This window comes from Muscardinus avellanarius, assembly GCF_963383645.1.
Source record: "Muscardinus avellanarius genome assembly, chromosome: 11".
NCBI classification, from domain to species: domain Eukaryota; kingdom Metazoa; phylum Chordata; class Mammalia; order Rodentia; family Gliridae; genus Muscardinus; species Muscardinus avellanarius.
This window is the reverse complement of record NC_137797.1, coordinates 63,025,738-63,049,638: the sequence shown is the minus strand read 5'-3', so window position 1 is coordinate 63,049,638 and position 23,901 is coordinate 63,025,738. Positions and strand designations below refer to the sequence as shown.

Below are 23,901 nucleotides of genomic sequence, written 5' to 3'. Positions count from 1 at the left end.
TTCTCCACTGACTGCCTAGGCCCTGCATGACATGGGAAATCTTTTCCAGTTATGCAGAGAAGTTGTCTTTCAAGAGGTTTCTCAAATCTAAAGGTAAAGCCAATCAGAAAGAAACATTAAAAAAAAAAGACCATATTTCTTTGTCATGTTTTGTTTTCCTGTATAAAAAAGGACCCCAGTATCAAAGTAGGGAGGGGGAGGAGAGGGGACATACCCCTTAGTGTAAAGAAATGGGGAGACAGGAGAAGGATAAGCCTCAAAGGAGGGAGGTGGAGAAGGTCATTAAGGCAGCAAGGTATTTTCTGGGAAAAGTTGGAGGAGTCCCCACAGCCTCAGAGAGGAGGGTGAGGTTGTCTTCTCTGCGGGGTTCACTCCACTCAAGTGTTCAGAAGGAGGGAAATGGCAGCTTCTCTCCCTTCTGCAGCAGTCATGCCACTGCTCACTCCGGATCATTTTCCTTACGCAGGTAAGGATGCTGCAGGGCTCGGAAGGCAGAGATTCGGTTGTGTGGGTTAAAAGTCAGCAATTCCTGAGGGGAGAGGCAAAGGTTAAAAAACCATGGGAAGCTGGGCGTGGTGGTGCAGACTTGTAAACCCAGCATTTGGGAGGATGAGACCAGAGGATCGCAGTTCGCAGACAGCCTCAGCTACTTAGGCCCTGTTTCAAATAAAGTATACAGCTGGGTGTAGTGGCACACACTTTTAATCCCATCATTAGGGAGGCTGAGACCAGAGGATGGGGGTTCGCAGACAGCCTCAGCTACTTAGCAAGGCCCCTGGCAACTCAGTGAGACCGTTTCAAAAATAAAAAGACTAGCCGGGCATGGTGGCGCACGCTTATAATCCCCGCGCTTGGGAGGCTGAGACAGGAGGATCACGCAGGTTCAAAGCCAGGGGTGCTGGCTTAAGAGACCCTGTTTCCATATTTAAAAAAAAATACAAAACAGGTCTGGGAGTGTAGCCCGCAGGTAGAAGGGCTTCCAGGAACCCCAGTACCGCCAAAAATAAAAATAATAATAAAATAAAAAGACTAAAGCTGGGTGTGGTGGCGCACACTTGTAGTCCCAGTACTTGGAAGGCTGAGACAGGAGGATCACAAGTTCGCAGCCGGCCTCAGCTACTCAGTGAGGTCCTCTGAAATTTAGTGAGACCCTGTTTCAAAATAAAGAATTAAAAAAATAGAGCCAAGGGTGTAGCTCAGAGGTAGAATGCCCCTGGGTTCAACCCCCAGTACTGCAAAATAAATAAGTAAATAAATGGACTAAAAAATAGGGCTGGGAGTGTGGCTCAGAGGTAGAATGCCCCTGGGTTTCGTCCCCAGTACTGCAAAATAAATAAATAAATAAGTAGACTAAAAAATAGGGCTGGGAGTGTGGCTCAGAGGTAGAATGCCCCTGGGTTTCGTCCCCAGTACTGCCAAACAAACAAACAAACAAAAAAACACTCCAGCCCATCCACTGACCAGATCTTGTGAGCCACAATGGTCCAAACCCTTATGTACTGCACTGTTTCTCACCCCAACCCAACCCAATCCTGCCCATGCCCACATCCAGTACCAGCAGCAGCTCTGCTCCAGACTCATCCATCTCCGGCACCATTGACTGCACGGGGCAAGGCCCTCTGGGGACAAAGGCTCCTCGTGGTAGTGATACATCTCGGGGCCAGTCCTCTTCAGGAGGCAGCCCGATCAGGCTATGGGGACAGAGGAGCTCCGGTCAGGAAGGTCCCTCTCTGGTTCTCATCCCCGGAGACAGAGCCTACCATCACCCAGGGATCAACAGAAATGGACTCAAAATGGAAAATTCCCTTCCCCCTTGTTGGGCACTTACTCAAAGATTTTGCCCAACTGGTCGGCTTCAGAGTTTCCACAGAAGAGAGGCCTAAAGTGAGAAGGGATACAAGGTAGCAATCATTTTCAAACATAAGTGGAATGACAACTGCTAGGTGGCTTAAAATAGTAAGAAGAAAGGGATGTGAAATTCCCAATTCCAGCCAGGTATGCATACACTTCTAATTCCAGTATGTGGGAGGCTGAGATAGGAGGCTTGCAGGTTTGAGCACAGCCTCAGACAAGTAGTGAAACTCTCATCAACCTAATAAAGACACTGTTTCAAAATACAAAGAAGAAGTAGGGTTGGGGTGTAGTTCAGAGGTAGAATGTCTCGGAGTTCAATCCCCAGTACCCTCCCCCCCCAAAAAAGTTCTACTTTTAGAACATTTCAGATTTTCTGGTTATGGGCAAAGTGGTCAGTAGTAAAACAATGGGCAGAGAGGAATGGGTGTGTAGCTCAGTGGTAAAGTGCTTGCCTAGGATCCACAAGGCCCTAGGTTTGCTTCTCTGTATGTGTGTGCAAAAGCAGAGCGTAGATGTGGCTTATGAATAAGAGATCTGGGGAATTCAAGAGGGCTTAGGGTCACATACTTTCGACGAAACATCTCTGCAAAGATACAGCCAACACTCCACATATCCACAGGTGTTGCATACGTAGACTGCAGAAGAACTTCAGGAGCACGGTACCAGAGTGTAACCACCTACGGGGAATAGGAAGAGCGGGTGAGGGCCCTGCCAGGTACCCAGAATCACAACTGTTTGACCGAAGAAAAGAAGAACAGGACTTCTTGCTTGCTATGAGCACTCACTCTCCACCCCAACAGAAGCCCGCGTGGCTACCATTTTTCTACTGACCACGGGTGTAAGGGCCATCTGGTAGCTGTAGATTCTGGCTAGGCCAAAGTCAGCCAACTTGACGGTCCCACCACTTGTCACCAGAATGTTCTCTGGCTTCAGGTCTCGATGAACGATGCAATTGGAATGAAGAAAATCGAGGCCCCTTAGAAACTGGCGCATCAGATCCTGGTTTGGAAGAGGGAGATGGAGATATCAGAAAGTAGGCACGGTATGTGAAATCCCAGCCAAGTTCTATCACAAAGATCCCAATCCACCCCTCAATGTGTACCTACTCCACTCACCTTGATGGTCTCAACTGGCAAGCCTGGTGGCGGTGCCTTGTCCAAATAGGTCCTTAAGTCTTGGTCTACGTGCTCAAACACTAGGGTCACTTTGATCTCCCGGTCAGTGCGGGAAGTGGCACAGACATCCATCAGCCTGGAGAGAATAAAATGGCCTCACGCTGGTCAATCTCCTTTGATCTAACATAGCCTCCTGTATTTTCTCAGTGCCCTTTCTTTTCTGGCCACATGCTCCAAAGGGTTTACCCTTGCCCCTCACTCCCCACTCCCAACCACCCCCACCTTCTCACCGGACAACATTGGGATGCTCAAAGGCTTCCAGCCGTCTCAGTAAGGCCACTTCACGAACTGTGCTGATGGGAAGGCCCCCTCCGGCTCCTCCTCCATTGGGGACTCTCACACTCTTAAGGGCAACAAAGTGGCCACTGTGGGGATCCCGGGCCTTGTACACGGTCCCGTAGGCACCAACACCAATTTCAGCCACTGGCTCGTATCGAGAGGTAGCCATTTCTCAGATCTGGGAAGACCCTGCAATCACAGAGATTTCTACCACCAAAACTTCGTTGCAGAGTTAGGTTGGTACGAGCCTGCAGGAACAAAGAGATTCCCACAGAAGAGAGCACAAAGACATCACCAGCCTCCCACCCCCTCCTCCACCTTCCTGGGGCCGCCCCTCAGGTAACACAAAGGCTCTACTGCCGTCCCCTCCAGCCACGTGGGGCCCTAAAGAAAAAAAATGCCTTTTTTCCTTTGGGACCATCGTGCACCGCACAAGAGACCACACAGGACACACGGCCACCATCAGAGACTGGGCACCTCGGGCCCTAAAATTACATCTCCCCAGAACCACAAAGGCCCCCCTGCCCGCCCCGGGGCGACCCTTCCATAACCAGCCCGCCAGGAGCACGCGTGGGAAGCAGTGGGGGGCGGGTACTGGCCCCCCATTCCTGAGAAGGGACTGCACTTACCTTACTCCACCAGGCGCTGCGGGGGCGGGCCCGTTATCGGCACCCCGGAGCCGGTTCCTGCGGCGCCATACACCCGAGCTGGGTGCGGGGGGTTCTGCACTCTGCGGGCGGGACCATAGACACAGGCCGCAGGCTAGAGAGGCCCCTCACCCCCACCCTCACCATGTGACCAGCTGCCAAATAGGCGCGCGGAAACCGGGAGGGAGGGGCGAAGGCCGGACGTTCGGGACACGTGACCGCCGCCCATGCGCAGACGGCCGGCCGGGGCGGCCTGGACGGGGCCGGGGGGGGACCTGGGGGGAGAGGGCGGCGGCAGCCACGTGATCTGTTGCTATCACACGTGACCACTTGACATTGCTCGGAGGAGCAGAGGTGTGGTTACGCAGCCGGGCACGTGACTGGCTGCCATTCCTCCGGCAGCGGGGCGGGGGCGGGGGCGGGGGGGTGGAGCCGGCGGTGCCATGGCAACCCGGGCCACCCAGATCGCAACTCCAGGCTGAAAGCCAGACCTGAGCGCTTGTCAGTCTCTTGTCTATCTGTATTGGCGACCTAGGGGAGGAGGGTTGGGGATGAAGGATGGGGTAGCGGAGATGCTGTCATTGTTTCGCTTCCCCGCCATGGGAAAATAGATCCTCATTTGTGTCTTTGTTTCACTCATTCATTCAACAAAATTTTTACTAAGTGCCTGCTTCCAGTTTGTAGGTGGTGTTTTTGTTTTGGTTTTGGCAGCTCAGTCACTAGCTCTCTAAAGGAGTGAGAAGGCCATCTATAAAGGTGTAGCCAACTGCGCACTCTTACAATAGGGAATAGACAATGCCCAACAAGACAAAGCTACGATTAAAAGATGGATGGAAGGAGACAGGCGTGGTGGTGCAGGCTGGTAATCCCAGTATTTAGGCTGAGATAGAAGAATTGCACGTTCGCAGCCAGCCTCAGCAATTTAGGCCCTCTGCAATTCAGTGAGACCTTGTTTCAAAATAAAAAATAAAATAGGACTCGGGGGTGTGGCTCAGCAGTAGAATGCTCCTTGGCCCCCTGGATTCAGTCCCCACTACAAAAAAATGAGTGGATGGAAGAAAGATTAGTACATTAATACAGTAACCCAACAGGAAGAGCGGCAACCTCTTCTCAACTTCCAAACCTCCAGGGAAGTGTTAAAGCAGAGACCAGGTGCCATATGACAGGAAGTTATTGATGAACAGAAGACAGGAATACTTTATTTTTTTAAATTTTTTTTTTGCGGGTTTGGGGATGGAACCCAGGGGCATTCGACTTCCGAGCTACACCCCCTGCCCTATTTTTTTATTTTTTATTTTGAAACCAGGTCTCACTGAGTTGCAGAAAGCCTCACTAAGTAGCTGAGGCTGTCCGTGAACCGCGATCCTCCAGGTCTCAGCCTCCGGAATGCTGGGATTACAAGCATGCGCCACCACGCCCGGCTAGGAATACTTTAAAAGTTGTTTTAAGCCAAACGTGGTGGCCCACGCTTGTAATCCCAGCATTTGGGAGGCTGAAATGACAGGAGGATCGCCGTTGGAGGACAGCCTCAGCTACTACTTAGTGAGGCCCTTTGCAACTCAGTGAGACCCTGTCTCCAAATAAAGAATAAAAAATAGGGCTAGATGTGTAGCACAGAGGTAGAATTCCCCTGGGTTCCATCCCCAGTACCGCAAAAAAACAAACAAACAAACAAAAGAAAACCTTCAAGTCTGTGATGTGTGTTTGTGTAATACACACACATGTACATAGATGGGCAGATTAAGGTGAGCATGTGCAAGGACAGCATCACTACCCCAGACCATCACACTGCATGAGAATGACTTGGCTCTTTGCAAACCTGAGTGTTCTTTGAGATCACTCTGTCCCTTTGCCCCAAGTGCAGCTTTCTTAGCTCTTATTCCTGCCCAGAACAGCTTTTCCCAAATGGCCTCGGCCCACAGACACTTACGTAGGCAAAGGTAGATTTTTCTGGCTTCTTTTGTCCTACTAGTTCCAACTTCTTTATAATCCCCCAAACCTTTAGGGTTATAGAACTAAAGGATTGCTGCCCCATTTGCAGCAGATTTGTCTAAAATCTGAAGTGTTTTTTGTTTGTGTGGTACTGGGAATTGAACTCAGGGAAATTCTACCTCCTAGCTACATTCCCAGTCCTTTTTGTTTGTTGTATTTTTGTAGTGTGTGTGTGAGGGGGGGGGGAGTACTGGGGATGAAGCCCAGGGGCATTCTATCTCCAAGCTACACTCCCCCCAGTCCTATTTTTTTATTCTTTATTTTGAAACAGGGTCTCACTGAGTTGCAAAGGACCTCACTAAGTAACTGAGGCTGTCTGTGAACCGCAGTCCTCCCATCTCAGCCTCCTGAATGCTAGAATTACAAGCGCCACTACACCCGGCTTAAAAGGTTTTTTAAATAATTGTTTTTATGCTGGGGATTGAACCCCGGGTGGGGCTTAGGGTTGCACCACCGGCCCTAAAATCTGAAACCATTTTATTATCCTGTTGCCACTCCTTCCACCCTAACTTGTATTCTCCTTAATATCTGGCTAGGAATGTAAGAGTTTCAGCTTGAAGATAAATGTAAACCAGGATTCAGGACAAAATGGAGGACATGTTGCATGTTGGTACTTTTTTTTTTTTTTTTCCTTCTGATGCTTATAGCTCTGGGCCCTTGCTGGCAAGGTAGCTGGAACAGTAGTAAGAAAAACCTCCAGGCCTAAGTTAGGCATGGTGGTGCATGTTTGTAATCCCAGCATTCAGGAGGCCAAGACAGGACAATCATGGTTCGCAGACAGCCTCAGCTACTTAGTAAGGCCCTTTGCAACTCGGTGAGACCCTGTTTCAAAATAAAGAATAAAAAATAGGGCCGGGGGTGTAGCGTGGAGGTAGAATGTCCCTGGGTTCCATCCCCAGCAATGCAAAAAAAGAAAAACCTCCAGGCCTGCACTGAAGGTTTGGAGAAATGAAAGTTTCATCGTCTACCTTGCTAGTTCTACTTTGCTAGTTGTGCATCTTCTGGAAGGCTGGCTGTGAGTTTGTCAAACTCCTTTCCTATGCCAGTAGTACCCACTTCCGCCTCACCTTCCACGTAAGCCTACTGCAGTTGACTGTCTTTGGAACGGAAGCTATACTTTAAGTCAGCTTGAGTCCTAGCCCTTTTCTCTGATTCATTCGTCCATCCAAAACATTTGAATGCTCCAATAAAACATTACTGTCTCTTCTTTACCACTTTCTGTTGAGGAGTCTTAATTTGGCGGTATGTTCCTGGCTCCCGTCTCCTCCCTTCTCCTGTTAATTACTCTTTTACTAATTAATTTTTTTTCCCAGGGTGTTTGACCCAGTGGGTTCCTCTGGAATCCCTTTTCCCTTGGCTTTGCAAAGGGGATGAAAGGAAGGATGTAAACAGAAGGCAGAAAAAAAGGAGCTGGGTAGAACTGGCTCTCATACAAACAAAGCGCTAAATGTGTGTGAGAGGGGGGCGGCACTGGCTTCAGCAGGCAAAGGTGAGGGCAGGAGGGTTCTAGGAGAGACGCGCTCAGCCCCTTTGCACTATCTCCTCTTTCTTTCTTTCTTTTTTGTATTGGGGATTGAACCCAGGGGCGTTCTACCCGACCTACACCCCCAGCCCTTTTATCTTTTCACTTCCAGTCGGTCTTGTTACTGTTGCAGAGGGTCTCGCTAAGTTGGGAGGCTTCCCTCAGACCTGCCTCCTCCTGCCTCAGCCTCCCAAGCACTGGGATTGCAGGTGTGTGCCACTGCAGGCAGACCACTTTCAGTCTTTTGTGTAAAAGTGTTTACTGCCTGAGCCGGTCCCTTGCCTACTCATCTCTCTCGCACCTCGGATGCTGCACGGCTCTTTCTCTGCACACTCCCATTTTGCACAAGCATCTCCTCCCCCCCCCCACACTGGCATCCTCTGACCGCTCACCTTCTCCACCCGCACACACACCTATTCTCTACCCGAGCGCACACTCCCCTCCTGGCCACGCCCCTCCCTCCGCCCTCGGCTCGCACGCTCGCCCCGCCCCTGGGGACACCTGCTCGTGCGGGGCAGGGCGGGGATGCGCAGCCGCGGCCCCTCTCCGCGCTCCCTCCCGCCCCTCCCTCCCGCCCTCACCGGCTCGGGCTCGCGCCCCGCCCGCCCGCCGCTCCGGGGGGGTCCCCGCCGCCGCCGCCGCCGCCGCCGGAAGGAGCCGCCATTTGCCACCGCCGAGCGCACGGGCTGAGCCGAGCCGAGCCCGGAGCCCGGAGCCCGCGGGGACCAGGGCCGGGACCGCGGCGATGGGGGGCGGCCCCGCCGCAGCAGGACCCGGGCGCGCGGCCCCGGGGGCCCGGCCCGCCCCGGACCCCGACCCGCGGGGCGCGGCGCCCTGAGCCCCGCCCCGCCCCCATGGCCGCCCCGAGGTGGCCGCAGTGACCGGCCGCAGCCCCCCGGCCCCCGCCCCGCCCGCGCGCCCCTCCCCCGCCGCCCCCCGCCCCGCGGCGCCCGGACGATGCTCAAGTCCCGGCTCCGCATGTTCCTCAACGAGCTGAAGCTGCTGGTGCTGGCGGGCGGGGGGCGGCCCCGGGCCGAGCCGCAGCCCCGGGGGGGCGGGGGGGGCGGCTGCGGCTGGGCGCCCTTCGCCGGCTGCTCCGCCCGGGACGGCGACGGCGACGAGGAGGAGTACTACGGGTCGGAGCCGCGGGCCCGGGGCCTGGCCGGCGACAAGGAGCCGCGGACCGGACCCCCGCCGCCGCCCGCGCCGCCGCCGCCGCCCCCGGGCGCGCTGGACGCCCTGTCGCTCAGCAGCAGCCTGGACAGCGGGCTCCGAACCCCTCAGTGCCGGATCTGCTTCCAGGGCCCGGAGCAGGTCAGGCCGCGGCGCCTGGCGGGGCGGGGGGCGCCCGGGGCGTCCGCGGAGACCGCGGGGGCGGGGCCGAGTGGGGCTGGGCGAGGCTGGGCGCGGGCTGGGGACGCCCGGGGCGCGGGTGTCTGGCCGGGGTGTCGGGGTGCTCCGGAGGGGGTGGGGCTTTCTCCCGGAGGGCTAAGCATCCCTCTCGCTCACTGATGGGAATAGCGGTTGCCTCCCCCTCCCTTACCCCGTGGTCACCTTTGGCTGGGGGACCAATTCTGCGGGAGGCAGAGTGACAGTCCTGTCTGCTCCCACCTGGAGGGAGGGGCCGAGCCTGACCCTGCCTCGCTCGGTATTTCTCCTGGTGGGGCACTTTTCACTTCTCATTCTGCAAGTTTTCATCTCATTCCAAAGAGCCGCCTTTGTTAAATTCTGTGGGCAGAATTGTCCCGGGATAGTGCCAGAGGGTGTCACCATGTAGTGGGAAATGATTCTTTGAATAGAGAGGAATGTGCTTCACTCCCACCTCCAGGATTTTCTTTTTAATACATGGAAACCGAGAGAGGTAATCCATCCCAGTCTCCACCCGATCTATGCCACTTTACAATGATGGTATTAGAAAGAGAAGGCATGGCCCAGAAGCTCTGACCCACCCCTTCCTCCAGATCCTAGGGGGAAGCCTTCCCTTTGGGAAGTATTAAAAACTACCCTCTCCAGCCTTGTAATCTAGTACTTTGGAGGCTGAGATTGGAGGTTTGCACATTTGAGGCCAGTTCTGGCAACTTGGCAAGACCATATTTCATTTTTTAAAAAAAAGGATGAGGGTGTCGCTCAGAGATAGCACCTTTCTGGGTTCAGTCTCCAGTATGACAAACAAAGCCCCCAAACCTGCCCTCTCCAAGTTCTAGAAGAAGAGAAGACCCAGTCTTCTCCAACCCCCATCCCTCACCTCTTTTCTATGGAAAGTTTTCCTTGAGCTTTAAATTCTTGTCTGCTCTCAGCCTTGGCCTCTTCCCCTGCTTTGAGTGGAGGGCCTGAGAGTGGTATTTTAAATTCTTTGCGATGCCAGGGATCAAACCTAGAGCCTCATACATGTTCAGCAAGAGCACTACCGCTGAGCTGCATCTCCAGCCCAGGGCTTAGGGTTTTTTTGTTTGTTTATTTTTGTGGTGCTGGGGACTGAACCCAAGGCATTCTCTCTCTAAGCTACATTCCCAGACCATTTTTTTTTTTTTTTTTTTTTGGTGGTACTGGGGTTCCTGGAAGCCCTTCTACCTCCGGGCTACACTCCCAGACCTATTTTTACATTTTTATTTGGAAACAGGGTCTCCTAAACCAGCGTGCGTGGCTGGCTTCGAACCTGCGCGATCCTCCTGTCTCTGCTTCCCAAGCGCAGGGATTACAAGCGTGCGCCACCACGCCCGGCTGACCATTTTTGTTTTTGATTTGGAAGTGGGGTTTCTCTGAGTTGCTGAGAGCCTCGCTAAGTTCTGAAGCTGGCTTTGAACCTGTAATCCTCATCTCGGCCTCTCAGGTATTGGGATTACCAGTGTACACCACCATCCTGGCTCAAGCCTTACTATTTTTTTTTTTTTTTTTTTTTTTTTTTTTGGTACCAGGAGTTGAACCCAGGGGCATTCTGTATCTGAGTTTATTTTTTAAAAAATCTTTATTTTATTTTATTTTTTTGCAGTACTAGGGATGGAACCCATGGGGCATTCTACCTCTGAGCTATACCCAAAGCCCTATTTTTAATTCTTTGTTTTGAAACAGGGCCTCACTAAGTAGCTGAGGCTGGCTGCGAACCATATCCTCCTGTCTTAGCTTTCCAAATGCTGGGATTACAGGCATGCGCTACCATGCCCGGCTTTTTATTTTGAAACAAGATCTCACTAAGTTGTGGAGGACCTCACTAAGTAGCTGAGGCTGGCCATGAACCTGCCGTCCTGTCTGACTTCCCAGGTACTGGGATTACAGTGGTATACCACCACACTCCAATTGGGTCTACTTTTTTTTTTTTTTTTCTTTTTGCAGTACTGGGGATTGAACCCGGGGCATTCTACCTCTGGGCTATACCCCCAGCCCTATTTTTTATTCTTTATTTTGAAACAGGGTCTCACTAAGTTGTGGAGGGCCTCACTAAGTACCTGAGACTGGCGGAGAACTATGATCCTCTGGTCTCAGCTTCCCAAATGCTGGGATTACAAGCATCCATCACCATGCCTGGCTGGGTCTCAGTTTTTTAAGGGGGGAGAATGACCTGCAGAGATATCCCTCTCCTGGAGCTGGGCAGAGGGGAGTGGGGTGGTGATGACTGACAGGGCCCCTCCTTATACTTTCTCAGGGGGAGCTGCTGAGCCCCTGCCGTTGCGACGGCTCTGTACGCTGCACACACCAGCCCTGCCTCATCCGCTGGATCAGCGAGAGGGGCTCCTGGAGCTGTGAACTCTGCTACTTCAAGTACCAGGTCCTGGCAATCAGCACCAAGAACCCACTGCAGGTGAGGTGCAAGGAAAGGACTCGGACTGGGCGAGGGCCTTGCAGCCATCAGCATCCGGGGCCCTCCGGGGAACCTGTTTCATCTCATTTGTTGTTTTTCCACAGACACCCTTTCCCCACCATATGGCAGTCTCATGTCTCTAAGTCCTTCATTTATTCACAAAGACATTTGTTGGATGTCACTTCCAGGCCCTATTCTAGTCATTGGGACAATAGAAAAGAAAGAGATGTCAATGATGATGAGAGCTAACATGTATTTTCTGTGTAAAGCCTTGTTTTGTATTAACTCTTAATCTTTGTAATAATCCTATTAGTTGTATACCATTACTATCCCTGTTTTACAGATAGAGACACTGATACACACAAGGATTGAAAAACTTACCTAAGGTTACTCAACCATTGAGGGATGGAGTTAAAATCTGGAATTCAAACCTAGATATTGGGCTTCAGGGCACTTGTCTAATTCTGCTTTTCTAAAATAAAATGGAGCCGGTCATTGTGGTGCATTCTAGTAATCCCAACATTCAGGAGGCTGAGATCGGAGGATCACGGTTCGTGGACAGCCTCAAGTACTTAGGCCCTGTTTCAAAATAAAGAAAATAGCCAGGTGTGGTGGCGCACGCTTGTAATCCCAGCGCTTGGGAGGCTGAGACAGGGGGATTGCGCAAGTTCAAAGCCAGCCTCAGCTACTTAGTGAGACCCTGTTTCCAAATAAAATATAAAAAATAGGTCTGGGAGTATAGCCTGGAGGTAGAAAACCCCTGGGTTCCATCCCCAGTACCTCAAAAAAAAAAAAAAAAGAAAAAGAAAAAAAAGAAAAGAAAAGAAAAAGAAAGAAAGTCAAAATAAAAAATAGGGCAGGGGATGTAGCTCGGAGGTTGACTGCCCCTGGGTTCCATCCCCAGACCCACAAAAATAAATAAATAAAATGGACAAATGTCAGCAGACAAGTGAGAGTGCCACATTTTAGGCTTGATCAGGGCCAGAGAAGACAGATTTTATTTATTTATTTTTTTGGTGGTACTGGGGTTCCTGGAAACCATTCTACCTCCGGGTTACACTCCCAGACCTCTTTTATATTTTTATTTGGAAACAGCGTCTCTTGGAACCCGCGCAATCCTCCTGTCTCCGCCTCCCAAGCGCGGGGATTACAAGCTTGCACCACCGCGCCCAGCAGAAAAGACAGATGTTAATACTGCCCACAGGGTGTAGGGAAGGCTTCTGGAGCTGTCTCCTGTTCATGCTTCCCATCACCCAGCCTCCATCCCTTTCTGTAACTATTTGGAGCCCTTTTTTCCATACAGTGGCAGGCTATCTCCCTGACGGTCATTGAGAAGGTTCAGATTGCTGCTATAGTTCTGGGCTCGCTCTTCCTCGTCGCCAGCATCTCCTGGCTCATCTGGTCCTCACTCAGCCCGTCAGCCAAGTGGCAACGACAGGATCTGCTCTTTCAGATCTGCTACGGCATGTACGGCTTCATGGATGTGGTCTGCATAGGTGAGAGCAACTCTCCCCCCTCACCTGCTCAGCATCTTCCTCTTACCTTCTCAGCTTCCCTGCCCATTCCCACTGTCTCATGGCCATGTTTTCTGCCACTGTGAGTCCTTAGAGATGATGATGATTATTCTTATTATTATTATTACAGTACTGGGGATAAAACCCAGGGGCATTCTAACTCTGAGCTACACCCCCAGCTCTATTTTTTATTCTTTATTTTGAAACAGGGTCTCACTGAATAAGAGGCTGAGGCTGTCTGCGAACCGCAATCCTCCTGTCTCATCCTCCCAAGTACTGGGATTACAAGCGTGTGCCACCGCTACCGGCTCTTAGGGCTGTCTTGGTACCCCTTCCTTGACTACTTTTCTAGGGTCCTTTGCAGCTTTATCTTTTCACTACGCAAAATAGGTGCTTAAGCCGGGTATGGTTGTGCACACTTGTAATCCCAGTACTTGGGAGGCTGAGACAGAAGGATCACACAGGTTTGAAGCCAGCCTTAGCTACTTAATGAGGCTTTCAGCAGCTTGGTGAGACCCTGTTTGCAAAAGAAAATATAAAATAATAGGTATGGGAGTATAGCCCAGGGGCATAAAGCACCTGGGTTCCATCCCCAGTACCACACACACACACACACACACACACACACACAAGTCCAAATATAAGGGATAGACCGGGTGTGGTGGCGCACGTTTGTAATCCCAGTACTTGGGTGGCTGAGACAGGAGAATCTGGGTTCACGGACAGCCTCAGCTACTTAGGCCCTCTGCAACTTAGTGAGACCCTGTTTCAAAATAACAAAAAATAGGGCTGGGGTTATAGCTCGGAGGTAGAATGCCCCTGGGTTCCATCCCCAGCAACAGAAAGAGAAAGAAAGAAAGAAAAAGAAAGGAAGGAAGGAAGGAAGGAAGAAAGAAAGAGATAGAGATAGAAAGAAAGAAAGAAAAGAAAAAATTTAAAAAATGGATGAGGGTGTAGCTTGGAGGTAAAATGCCCCTGAGTTCAATCCCAGTAACACACACACACACACACACACACACACACACACACACACACACACACACACGTGCTTAATGGCCTCTGGCCCAGATCTCAGCAGGTGACCCTGGATTTCTTATCCTCTTTGCTCAGGCCTCATCGTCCACGAAGGCTCTTCTGTCTACCGCATCTTTAAGCGCTGGCAGGCAGTGAACCAGCAGTGGAAGGTCCTGAATTATGACAAGACCAAGGACACAGGAGGAGATGCAGGGGGAGGGACGGCAGGGAAGCCAGGCCCCAGGACCTCAAGGACGGGCCCCCCCGCTGGGGCCACCAGCCGCCCTCCAGCTGCCCAGCGCATGCGGACGCTCTTGCCTCAGCGCTGTGGTTACACAATCTTGCACCTCCTTGGACAGCTGCGGCCACCAGATGCCCGTTCCAGCTCCCATTCTGGCCGAGAGGTTGTCATGAGGGTCACCACGGTCTGATCTGGACTCCAGGAGCAGGGATCTTAAGTCAGTGCATCAGCCAGAGATGAGCTCTCATGGCTGCTGGAGGTTCCACCTGGACAAGGTGTTTGGGGCACAGTGCTGCCCCACCACTGAGAATCTCTGTGGGCAGCCTCAAGCTGGAGACATTGTCTGGCCACTACTGCTCACTGGGTAAAGACACCTGGATGCCGTTCCAGCCCCCGCTGACAGCTCCTCATACTCATCCTGAGATGGTCAGTGGGCAAGTGGGAAGAGCACCTTTTCTTCCCTGGAGAGAACCATCTTTACCTCAGCTCCTAGGGCCTCTAGCCCCCTGGCTCTACCACAGTAACTTGGCAAAGGGGGACCAATGCCAGAAGAAAGGGGCTGTCCACCTCCATTCCCCACCCCATGGCCACAGGGCGTCTGGCAATAAGACTAGAATACATTGACCTCCCGTTCCCTGCATGAGGGCGGGGGACCTCCCCCTGCTCCACCCCCATTGCATGGGGGAAGGGCATAAAGAATCATTTATATGCACGTGGAGACTCCTTTCTCATCTGGGGTTTTTCTGGGAGGTATGGGGAGGTTTCTCTGCACAGGTTGCCAATCCTAAGTGCAGCAGTGGATCCTCAGTTGGAGGTGTGACTCCTACTTGCTGGTGAATAATTCACGTTGGCTGCTAGGTGGCAGTGCTCAAAGGTATCTAAAGAGGGTGTACCTGCCACCTGCAAGTTGTCTGTTTTAGAAAAAAAATCTCCAAGCTATGGTTTTCCTGTCTACCTCATAGAGTTGGAACAAAGATTAACGAGGGACAGGTTGGGTGCCATTGCAAAGAAAACCGGTAATGGCATAAACGGATTTCTAGATTAGTTGATGGTCCATATATTTCAAATAGTAGCTGGTATAACAAATTCCAAAATGTGCTTTTCATTGGAAATGACACAGAACCTTGGAATTGTGTATGAGTATAAAATAGAAATGGAAATGTGAGGGGGAAATAGACATTGTAATGTGAAGGATGGTGGTTATTTGTATGAAAAGGATTCCTCAGACTCTCATCCCCCTTGGGGATGTGGAGCCATTCATCTTGTTTTGGAGATCTTCTGAGTTCTATTAGTTCCTCCCAGGTACTGTGCTTACCCAGAAAATGGTGCAAAGAGAATATGGGCTCATTTGGACTGAGATGGAGGGAATCCCCCTATGTTATGGGTCTCTAGCTCCAGTCTAATCTGTTTCTATGGCAGTTCAGAGTCACAGGGCTGATCCTGGTGTGCCCATTAGTGGTATTGAGTGGAAGGTATTACGCTTTGAGGCAGAAGCGTAGAAGCCTGTTTTTAGAGAGAAGACGAGAGGGACTGGTGGAAATGTGGGTGAGAGGGCTGGGGTTGTAGCTGAGTGGGGGAGTGCTTGCCTAGCATGCACGAGGTCTGAGGTTCCATCTCCAGCATCACAAAAAGAAAAAAGTGGGTCAGACTGAAGCCTGGTCCCTTCTCCTGAGGCCTGGGGGCTGTGTATTATATGAATGATGGTGTCTTTTAAGTGAACCATTCATCAGCAATTAAAATAATTTCTTCATACATTGCTAAAGTCAGACCCAGAGGCCTTTCTTATTATTGGTCCTTCTTTTAAGGAAGTTTCTGCTCTGTCTCCTCCCTTCAGGTGTTTGGAAGAAATGCTTCTTTTCTAAAAGCCTACACATTCTTGGGCAGGAAACCTTGATTCCCTCTCTAGAAAAGGGGGGGGGGGTCCTCAGCCGCTGTCCATGGTACTGGCACCTAGCTGTGCTTGGGGGTGTAGGAATCAAAGATGGTCTTTCTGGAATTTGATTCACTTCAAAGTGTGCAAGGATAGTTCTGAGGGAATCCAAACGGATAGAGGACTGAGGCTGAGCCCTATAGTTTCCCAGTGAAAAATTGTTTCCCCAGGAACATACCCTTGTACACCCCCACCTGGAGAAGCAGAGAGGCCAAACATATTGATTTTCCATCCACAGAAGAGCTGGTAGGGACCAGATGAGAGGCAGAAAATCAGAGTGACTACTAATAGCTATACTTCCAGATAAGTTTCAGGTAAATATAACAGGGTAATGCATCGAGCCTGGGCTGTCTCCTGTGATGGCTCCACGTGGAAACGTAGACATACTCAAGATCACAGACACATGCATAATCTACATTTCCACTCTGGGTCCTGAAGCCAGTCCCAGTGAGAGTTCTTTCCTCTCTGTTTCAGTACCAAATGGAGGATTGGGATTGGGGTTAGGGCCAGGACAATATGGTCTCCTCTCCCCTTTTTCTGACTTAAATCCTGTCCAAGAAAAGCATCATGGGCACTGCTGTCTTCTTCAAGTGGGCATTCCTTCTTGCCCAGTGGGGAAGTGTGGGTGGGCAGAATTCTTATGAATGATTCCAGAGAAAATAGTCCAATAGTAGGCTGGGCTTTGTTCTCCCTTAAGTCTCAAATCTGATAAAGATCACATTATATAGGTATTCAGGTTGAGTTTGGTAATATGGGAGTAGAGGTGGAGACAGTATAATAGAAAAGGAGAGGAGGGGCAGTAATGCCCTAAGACCTGGGTCTCTGTATAGGACTTTGGACATGCCCTGTCCCTCTGTAGATCCTCCAAAAGGCCGGATGACTAATGGAGTTTCTGCAGTTAGGAAGCCATGTCTAAGACAGGGGGCAGAGGTGGTATGGAGGAGGAAATGTGAGGTGAAATCTCCATCTGCACCCAGCTAATTGGAATGGGCAGGGGAGAAACAGGACAAGGGGCAGGTCCTGACAGGAGTGTAATCCAGGATGGAGAGGGAACTGCGCAGAGGGCTGAGAGATTTATTTGGATGGAAGATGAGTTAACCTGTGTACCTCACAAGGGGAGTACTGTGCCCTGCCTCTGGGGGGCCAGAGAGTACTGACTCAAGGAGAGAGGCTCCCTCTGCCCACCCTGCTTCTCCCACTTCAGTGCCCCAGGGCTTCTGGCCACCCTCACACTCGGTGAGTAGAGACCTGTTTGACTCCACTTCTCTGCCTGCAACCCTTTCTCTTGGAGTAACTTTTCCGAAGAGGGCAAAGTTGCCATTCTAGGATATCCTTTGGTTCTGCAGCGCAGGTGACAAAAGCACTTCTCTTGCCAAAGGGTCTGTCTCTGCCCATCTCTGTAAGTCCCTAGCTCCCCGACCCAATTTAGCTCCTGCAACTACTTTTCATCACCACTCCCTTAATCTCTTACAGGAAGCCAAACTAGACTTGGCTATTCCCACTACAGACAGAAACATGTCTGGGTTTGTGTTGCAAACCACTCTTCCAGGTATCCAGACCTCCCATTGTCATGGGAATCGCTCCCTGGATTTGAGAAGCCAAGGTGGGAGATGGGGGTCAGTAGGAGGGAGAGAAAAGTAAACCAAAAGCCAAGGATTAAACCTTTGGGGTTTTATTCCAAAACATGAATATTTAAAACCTTCTGTATAAAAAATGACAAGGACAGGCCCAACAGTGTTTTTGCCTGGGAATTAAGCAATGATACAAACCCACTTAATAGTGACCAGAGACAGAGTGCAGTGGCACACATCTGGAATCTCAGCTATTTGGGAGGTTGGGAGGGGGGAATTGTGAGTTCAAAGCCAGCCCGAGTGGCAGAGTGGAAACCCATCTCAGAAAAATAAAGTGACAAGAGAACCAAGAATTTAAATTTAAAAAATTATAAGCTGGGTATGGTGGTGCACGCTTGTAATCCCAGCATTCAGGAGGCTGAGATTGGAGCATTGCAATTTGCAGACAGCCTCAGCTATTTAGTGAGGCCCTCAGCAACTTAGTGAGACCCGTTTCAAAATAAAAAATAAAAAATGGGTAGAGGGTGTAACTTGGGGGTTGAATGCCCCTGGGGTCCATCCCCAGACCCGCAAAAAAAAAAAAATAAATAATAAATAAATTATAAGCCAGGCTACAGCAGATTCACCTTATGGATGAGATGAAGAAGGAAGGGGCAGACTTCTAGAAGCCTGTTACACTGCTTACCCCTTCTGCCGCAGGGTCCGGATTCAGGAGAATGTGTGTGGTGTCACCTACCCAGGGATAGCTCGATAGGAGATATAAAGCCCAAATAAATCCTCTCCTGTTCTCAAAGAGTTCACATGTTTAGAGGGAGAACCAACCAGGTGTAGACCCAGTGCACACTCTCAGCTCATGGTAAGTGAATACCAGGAATCACCAGAGAGAGCAGTGCTTGAGCCCTCCCTGAGGTCACCCAGTGTTATCTGTTAAAACCTGAGTTGATCCTTGAAGGATGCATAGTGACCAGGAGAAGGGCCAAGCAAGTGGAGGACCTGCTGAGTCAGACCAAATGCGCACTTCACGCCGGGATCAGTGCTCCCTCCCTCGCTGTGCCATGGTCATTCTACCTAGTTCAGCCAGACAGGCCTCAGGGCAGGTCTATCTCTTGGTCTTGTGCTCCATAAAGCCCTACGATAAGAAAAATGTGAGCGGGGCGTGGTGGCGCATGCTTGTAATCCCAGCACTTGGGAGGCTGAGACAGGAGGATCACACAGGTTTGAAACCAGCCTCAGATACGTAGTAAGGCTTTCAGCAACTTAGTGAGACCCTGTTTTCAAATAAAGTATAAAATAGGCCTGGGAGTATAGCCCGGAGGTAGAAAGGCCCCTGGGTTCCACCCTCAGCACCACACACACACAAAAGTGATGATGACAGCCTCTTTCCAAGGACTATCTGTCCACAAACTGTAGATTGATGCTTCTCTCAGGCACTAGGATAGTCCGGGTCATGGGTTTGACCGGGGGAGCACCTGGCTCAGGCAGCACCTCAAAATGAGTCAAGATCTGGAAAGGGAGAAAGAAAGCTATCACTATGGGGAGATCTACAATGGAGGGGTCGTTGATAAAGGGCATGATTCGTGTTAGAATAGTAGCTATTGCCACTACTTTGGGGTCACACCTGTGGCCAGTAGGGGGGAAACTTCTTGGTCACTGAGGGTAAGAGATTATGGAAGTAAAGAAAGTCCAAGTACCTTTGGACTACTTGAGTGAAACACTCTAGTCCTATAATGGGATTTTCTTTTTTTTTTTTTTTTTGGTACTGGGGTTCCTGGAAACCCTCCTATCTCCAGACTTCACTCCCAGACCTATTTCATATTTTTATTGGAAACAGGGTCTCTTAAGCTAGTGAGACTGGCTTCGAACCAGCGTGATCCTTCTGTCTCTGCCTCCCAGGCGCGGGGATTACAAGCGTGCGCTACCACGCCCAGCAGGATTTTCACATTTTTAATGATTAGGTCTGGTGGGTCTTATATATTTTCCTATGCTTATCAGATGACCAGAGCTCACAGCTTTATTTATTTTTATTTTTTTATTTTTTGCAGTCTGGGGATGGAACCCGGGGGCATTCTATCTCCGAGCTACACCCCTTGCCCTAGTTTTTATTCTTTAATTTGAAACGGAGTCTCACTAAGTTGCAGAGGGCCTCACTAAGTAGCTGAGGCTGTCCGCGAATGCTGGGATTACAAGTGTGCGCCACCACGCCCGGCTAGCTCACAGCTTTAGAAAGTTTGGGTCACTCCAGTCTGGGGAGAAGAGAAGGTCGAGATCACGTACCTGGGCCAAAGCCATTTGCAGCTCAAGTTCTGCCAAGCGTCTCCCGATGCAGCTGCGCTTGCCAAAGCCAAAGGGAAGAGAGGCGAACGGGTGGGGAGCTGGGCTGGCCCCTAGCCAGCGGGCTGGGCGAAAACAGTTTGGATCTGGGAACTGGGCAGGGTCCCTTGAAGTGGCGTAGTGACACAGAGAGACCAGCGTCTAGGTAGGAAGAAACAAACTTGTCATTTGGGCCCAGAAGTATGCGGGGGCACGAAAAAGGATCCATAGACTAGGACAGAGGATGGCCCTGGTTGGTAATGGGAAATTTCTCTGGGGCCACTTTTGGAATGATTTCTCCACTGCCCTATCATAGCCTAGAGAGAGGCATTTGGTCAAAGAGAGGGGCTGGAGGGCTTGGGGGGATGTTTGGGAATAGGGCTGGGGCCCTAGATAGTAAGAAATGGTAGGATAGTAAGTAGGGGGGATTGTAGACTCTACTCACATTTTGGGGGATAATATAGTCACCCACACGAATGTCTCGATCTGGTACTCGGGAGTTCCCAGGTACCACAGGGTACAATCTAGGTTGCAAAGTAAAATAGGGGACAGCAAGGTGAGGCTGAGGAACACAGCCTGCAATTCCAACCCATTTTTGGCTGGGGGTAAAGTTCCATTTTCCTCTCTTCTTGCTCCCTGCTTCCATCCCTCTCTTCCTCCCCCACACCTTAGCACTTCCTTGACCACTGCCTTCAGCAGGGGCAGCTGGGCCAGAGCAGTGGCTTGAGGCTGGGAACAGGAGCCAGGGCTCAGGGCAGCTGTGATCTCAGAATGGAGTGCTGTCTGGACTTCGGGGTGCCGGGAGAGCTCATATAGAGCCCAAGAGAGCGTGTTGGACACCTGAGAAGACAAGCATCTGAGATATTAGGCATGGGGACCATGCAGAGGGGGGCAGGAGGTGGAGCAGTCTGGGGCCAAAGAGGTGGTAAGTAAGCTGGTAGCATGGCTGCTGCGGATCCCTGGGAGCAGGAACGTGGCCTCGGAGACTGGGGAGGCTAAACTCTGCAAAGGGGGCTCACAGCGCAGAGGAAGAGCCTCACCGTGTCCACTCCAGCCAGCAGCAGCTCTGTCACATTCCCCAGGATGGACTGGACAGGCACCTTCTCCCGGAAAAGGAAGTAGGTCAGGTACACTCCCATTGGCATATTCTCCTCCAGTTTTCCCTGGTTCATCATGGCTGCTTCGGCCTCTCGCAGTTCCACGTGCTGCTGGGCTGCGTGGGGACAAGACACACTGATGTCTCCCCGTCCTGGCAAGCTTTGTGCTTCCCGCCGCCCCACCTTGCTTTTGTGACTTACCAAACGCAAACATCTGGTTCCAGTCTCGGCAGAGACGGTCCCAGGGTCCCGGCACAAGGCGGTGTAGCCAGCTGGGCATCGCCATGGTTAAGAGCGTGGACACAAACACAGAGCCTACAGCGCGGATGAAGGTCTCGGTGTCCGGCGGTACTTCAGCCTCCAGGCAGCCCAGGCGCGAACCCAGCAGCACCGCGGCTATGCCTGGCCGGGAGGGGGCGCCGTCAGGCACGCGGAGACCCAGGCCCGGGCCTGCTACGCGTGTCCCTAAAGGTTTGGGAGTAACTTACCCTCTAGTCCAAACTTGTAAAACTCTCCTGCCACATTCTGAACCAAGGTGGGCAGCCTGGTGCCACGTCCCCGCTGGCGCCTTAGAAGTCGCACAAGATCTCGGACCACGCCGTCCAGGGTCGCGGCATAACCAGCGGCAGCCTGAGGTCGGAGGAGGAGCGGGGCCAGGAGGCTCCGGAGCCTCTGCCACTCTGCGCCTTCCCTGGGGTGGGATGCGGGAGAGGGCGCATTAGCGCCGGGAGGTGTCGGAAGACGGGTGGACGGCACTGGGGTGGAGAGGAAGCTTGTGTGTTGGGCCGCGGTGGCCAGGAGAGGTATTGCGTCTGTTCCTCGGGTGCTGCTGGCTGCTCCTACCTGAGCCCATCTTGCATCTCCCTCCTTCTTTACTACTTTCCTGTCTCGGAGGGACCTGGGTTCCCAGGTAGTCTGAGTCACGTAATCTTACATTCTATCCAGATTCTGGTACCCTCGCCTATTCTGCCGGCTCCTCAGGTTCCCGGGATTCTGTGATCTCAAAGTGGGAGGGTGGGTGGCGAGGGCGGGACTTAACCTGAGTTTAAATGGAGCAGATTGCAGAAACCAGAAGGCTGTGAGAAACAGCAACCTCTCTCCGCCCCAGGATCCATTGTGTCGCGACCTGCCGCAGCAGAGGGCGGCTGCTGAGGGAATGGGTTTTGGGGGCAAGGGGACTCACGCGGTGAGCAGTCCGCAAGCCCGCTGGTGGCGACGGCGGTGCTCTGCCCAGGACGAGAAGCTACAGCGCTCGGGCTGAGGTCCCTCCTGTCGCAGCAGCTGTTCGATGAGTGCTGGGGCGGCCACATACACTGTGCGCACCGTCCCGAAGCTGGCCAGCCACACGGGCCCGAAGCGCGCAGCGCCCTGCACCTGGGAGAACCGGTACAGCGGACGCTTGGACACCTGGACCCGGACTCAGCTTGGCTTATGCCAGAGCCAAAGGCATTGGCTAGGCTTGGGACAGGGAAGCTTCTGGAGTATCCAGCTAGTGTTAAGGCTCCGATGCCGCAAACTCCTCTTTCTCCCATCCTCGGAAAGTTTTGATGGTGTGAAAGTGTGATGGGTAGAGCCGAGGCAGAGATCCCTAAAAATCTTCCACCTGTCCCATCGTTCCAGGACGAGTTTCCAGTGCATGAAAAGTGCACAGAGCTTTAAGCCAATGGACAGTCAGAGGTCCACCTGCTTCTTTCCTAGTGCACTCTCCTAAACCTACTAGATCTCCGGATGTCTGCACTGCAACAAAGCGCTAGGCACCACTTGTTGAGTGTTGGGATGGACCCCCGCCCCCGTCCCCCGTCCCAAAGTGCCTTTATTATAATTCATGGGCATCCATTCTCACTTGTTCTCCCTCCTACCATTTGCACTAATTTGTTCTTTCTAGTGTTAGCAAAGCAAGTTCCCCAGTTCTTTGCTCCAGGAATTGAATTGTGTCCCCTCCTACCTGCAGCTCATGTAGTTTCGACAGCCCTCCTTTGCAGAAAAGTTCAGTCAGGAAGCTAGGTGCAGAAGGACCTGGGATGTCTGCTAAGCTCTGGGGCACTGATTTGAAGCCTAGAGAGGTGCCCAGCTTAGGAGCCTCACAGACTCGATGGAACACTCTGGAGGCAAGTTTGAGGGTCTGGGTCATGGTGGGGTTCAGGGAGCCCACAAAAGAGAACACCTCTCTGGCTTGCTTACCTGAATCCCTATTTAACCCTTGGGCGAATCTGTGGCGACACCCCTCTCCAAGCTCCTCAGCCAATCCCTTTTGCCTGAGTGGTCTGTGCTGGCAAACAGCACTCAGAAACAGTGGGCGGGGCTGGGGCTGATTTCCTGGCTCATTTGGGTCTCATTTTACAATGACCCTCATGAGAGGGGAGGCCTGTTTCTCCTCCTGGGCCAGTGCCCTAGTCCAGCAGCCTCTTTTCCTGGGAAAGGCTATTCGGTATGATTACAGGAGTCACTGGTGGGTAATTCCTACCACTTCCTTCCCTTGCAAGCCAAGCCCCTCAGGTCCACCTTGGGAATGCCCCGTGCTCTGTCTCCTCCACCAAAAGAAACTGGGTAGCGGCACAGCTGTAACTGTTCCCATACTTTTGGCTCAGTGGGCTGCACCTTCTCTGCAGGTGAGCAGAATTTTCCTGCACTAGCTAGATATCCCCCTCCCGTTAGCTACAGAATCTAATGCATTCTGGGTAGATGGCAGGTGGGTTAATGGAGTAAAATGGCTCCAGGCACTTTCATCTGTTTCGTGGTGTGGGGGGGGATTCTTAGGTTGAAAGGCTCTCTCCTTCCAGCTGTGGAAATCTGGGGCATGAAGAATAGAAATTAGGCACTTTTTGCCAAGTAGAGAAGTTTGAGATTCTCTCTGGACTACTGGATGAAACAAGGGTTAAGTGCATGCTTTAAATTCCTAGCTACCTCATTCTCCTCTGGGTAGTTTCTGGCCAGCAGTTAGCTTCAGAATCCTCCACAT

General features: G+C 51.7%; 3 protein-coding genes across 3 annotated transcripts; 1 reads left to right on the top strand and 2 right to left on the bottom strand.

Moving 5' to 3' along the window:
- Nucleotides 1-439: 439 nt before the first annotated feature.
- On the bottom strand, nt 440-3,990 carry CDK4 (cyclin dependent kinase 4; the record flags this gene model as incomplete). Its single annotated transcript, XM_080706366.1, has 8 exons — nt 3,938-3,990; nt 3,260-3,497; nt 2,970-3,105; nt 2,686-2,853; nt 2,422-2,531; nt 1,829-1,879; nt 1,556-1,691; nt 440-529 (listed from the first exon to the last, which is right to left on the bottom strand). The coding sequence occupies exons 2-8, from the start codon at nt 3,475-3,477 to the stop codon at nt 440-442; spliced, it is 909 nt and encodes a 302-aa protein (XP_080562492.1). The 5' UTR covers nt 3,478-3,497; nt 3,938-3,990.
- Nucleotides 3,991-8,426: 4,436 nt separating this feature from the next.
- On the top strand, nt 8,427-14,224 carry MARCHF9 (membrane associated ring-CH-type finger 9; the record flags this gene model as incomplete). The annotated part of the gene is made up of 4 exons (XM_080706169.1): nt 8,427-8,783; nt 11,110-11,265; nt 12,569-12,761; nt 13,890-14,224. 4 exons carry the CDS (start codon nt 8,427-8,429, stop codon nt 14,222-14,224), a joined length of 1,041 nt encoding a protein of 346 aa, XP_080562295.1.
- Nucleotides 14,225-18,924: 4,700 nt separating this feature from the next.
- On the bottom strand, nt 18,925-23,073 carry CYP27B1 (cytochrome P450 family 27 subfamily B member 1; the record flags this gene model as incomplete). The annotated part of the gene is made up of 9 exons (XM_080705409.1): nt 18,925-19,038; nt 19,810-20,007; nt 20,291-20,369; nt 20,513-20,685; nt 20,886-21,058; nt 21,144-21,344; nt 21,431-21,633; nt 22,126-22,316; nt 22,888-23,073. 9 exons carry the CDS (start codon nt 23,071-23,073, stop codon nt 18,925-18,927), a joined length of 1,518 nt encoding a protein of 505 aa, XP_080561535.1.
- Nucleotides 23,074-23,901: the final 828 nt, after the last annotated feature.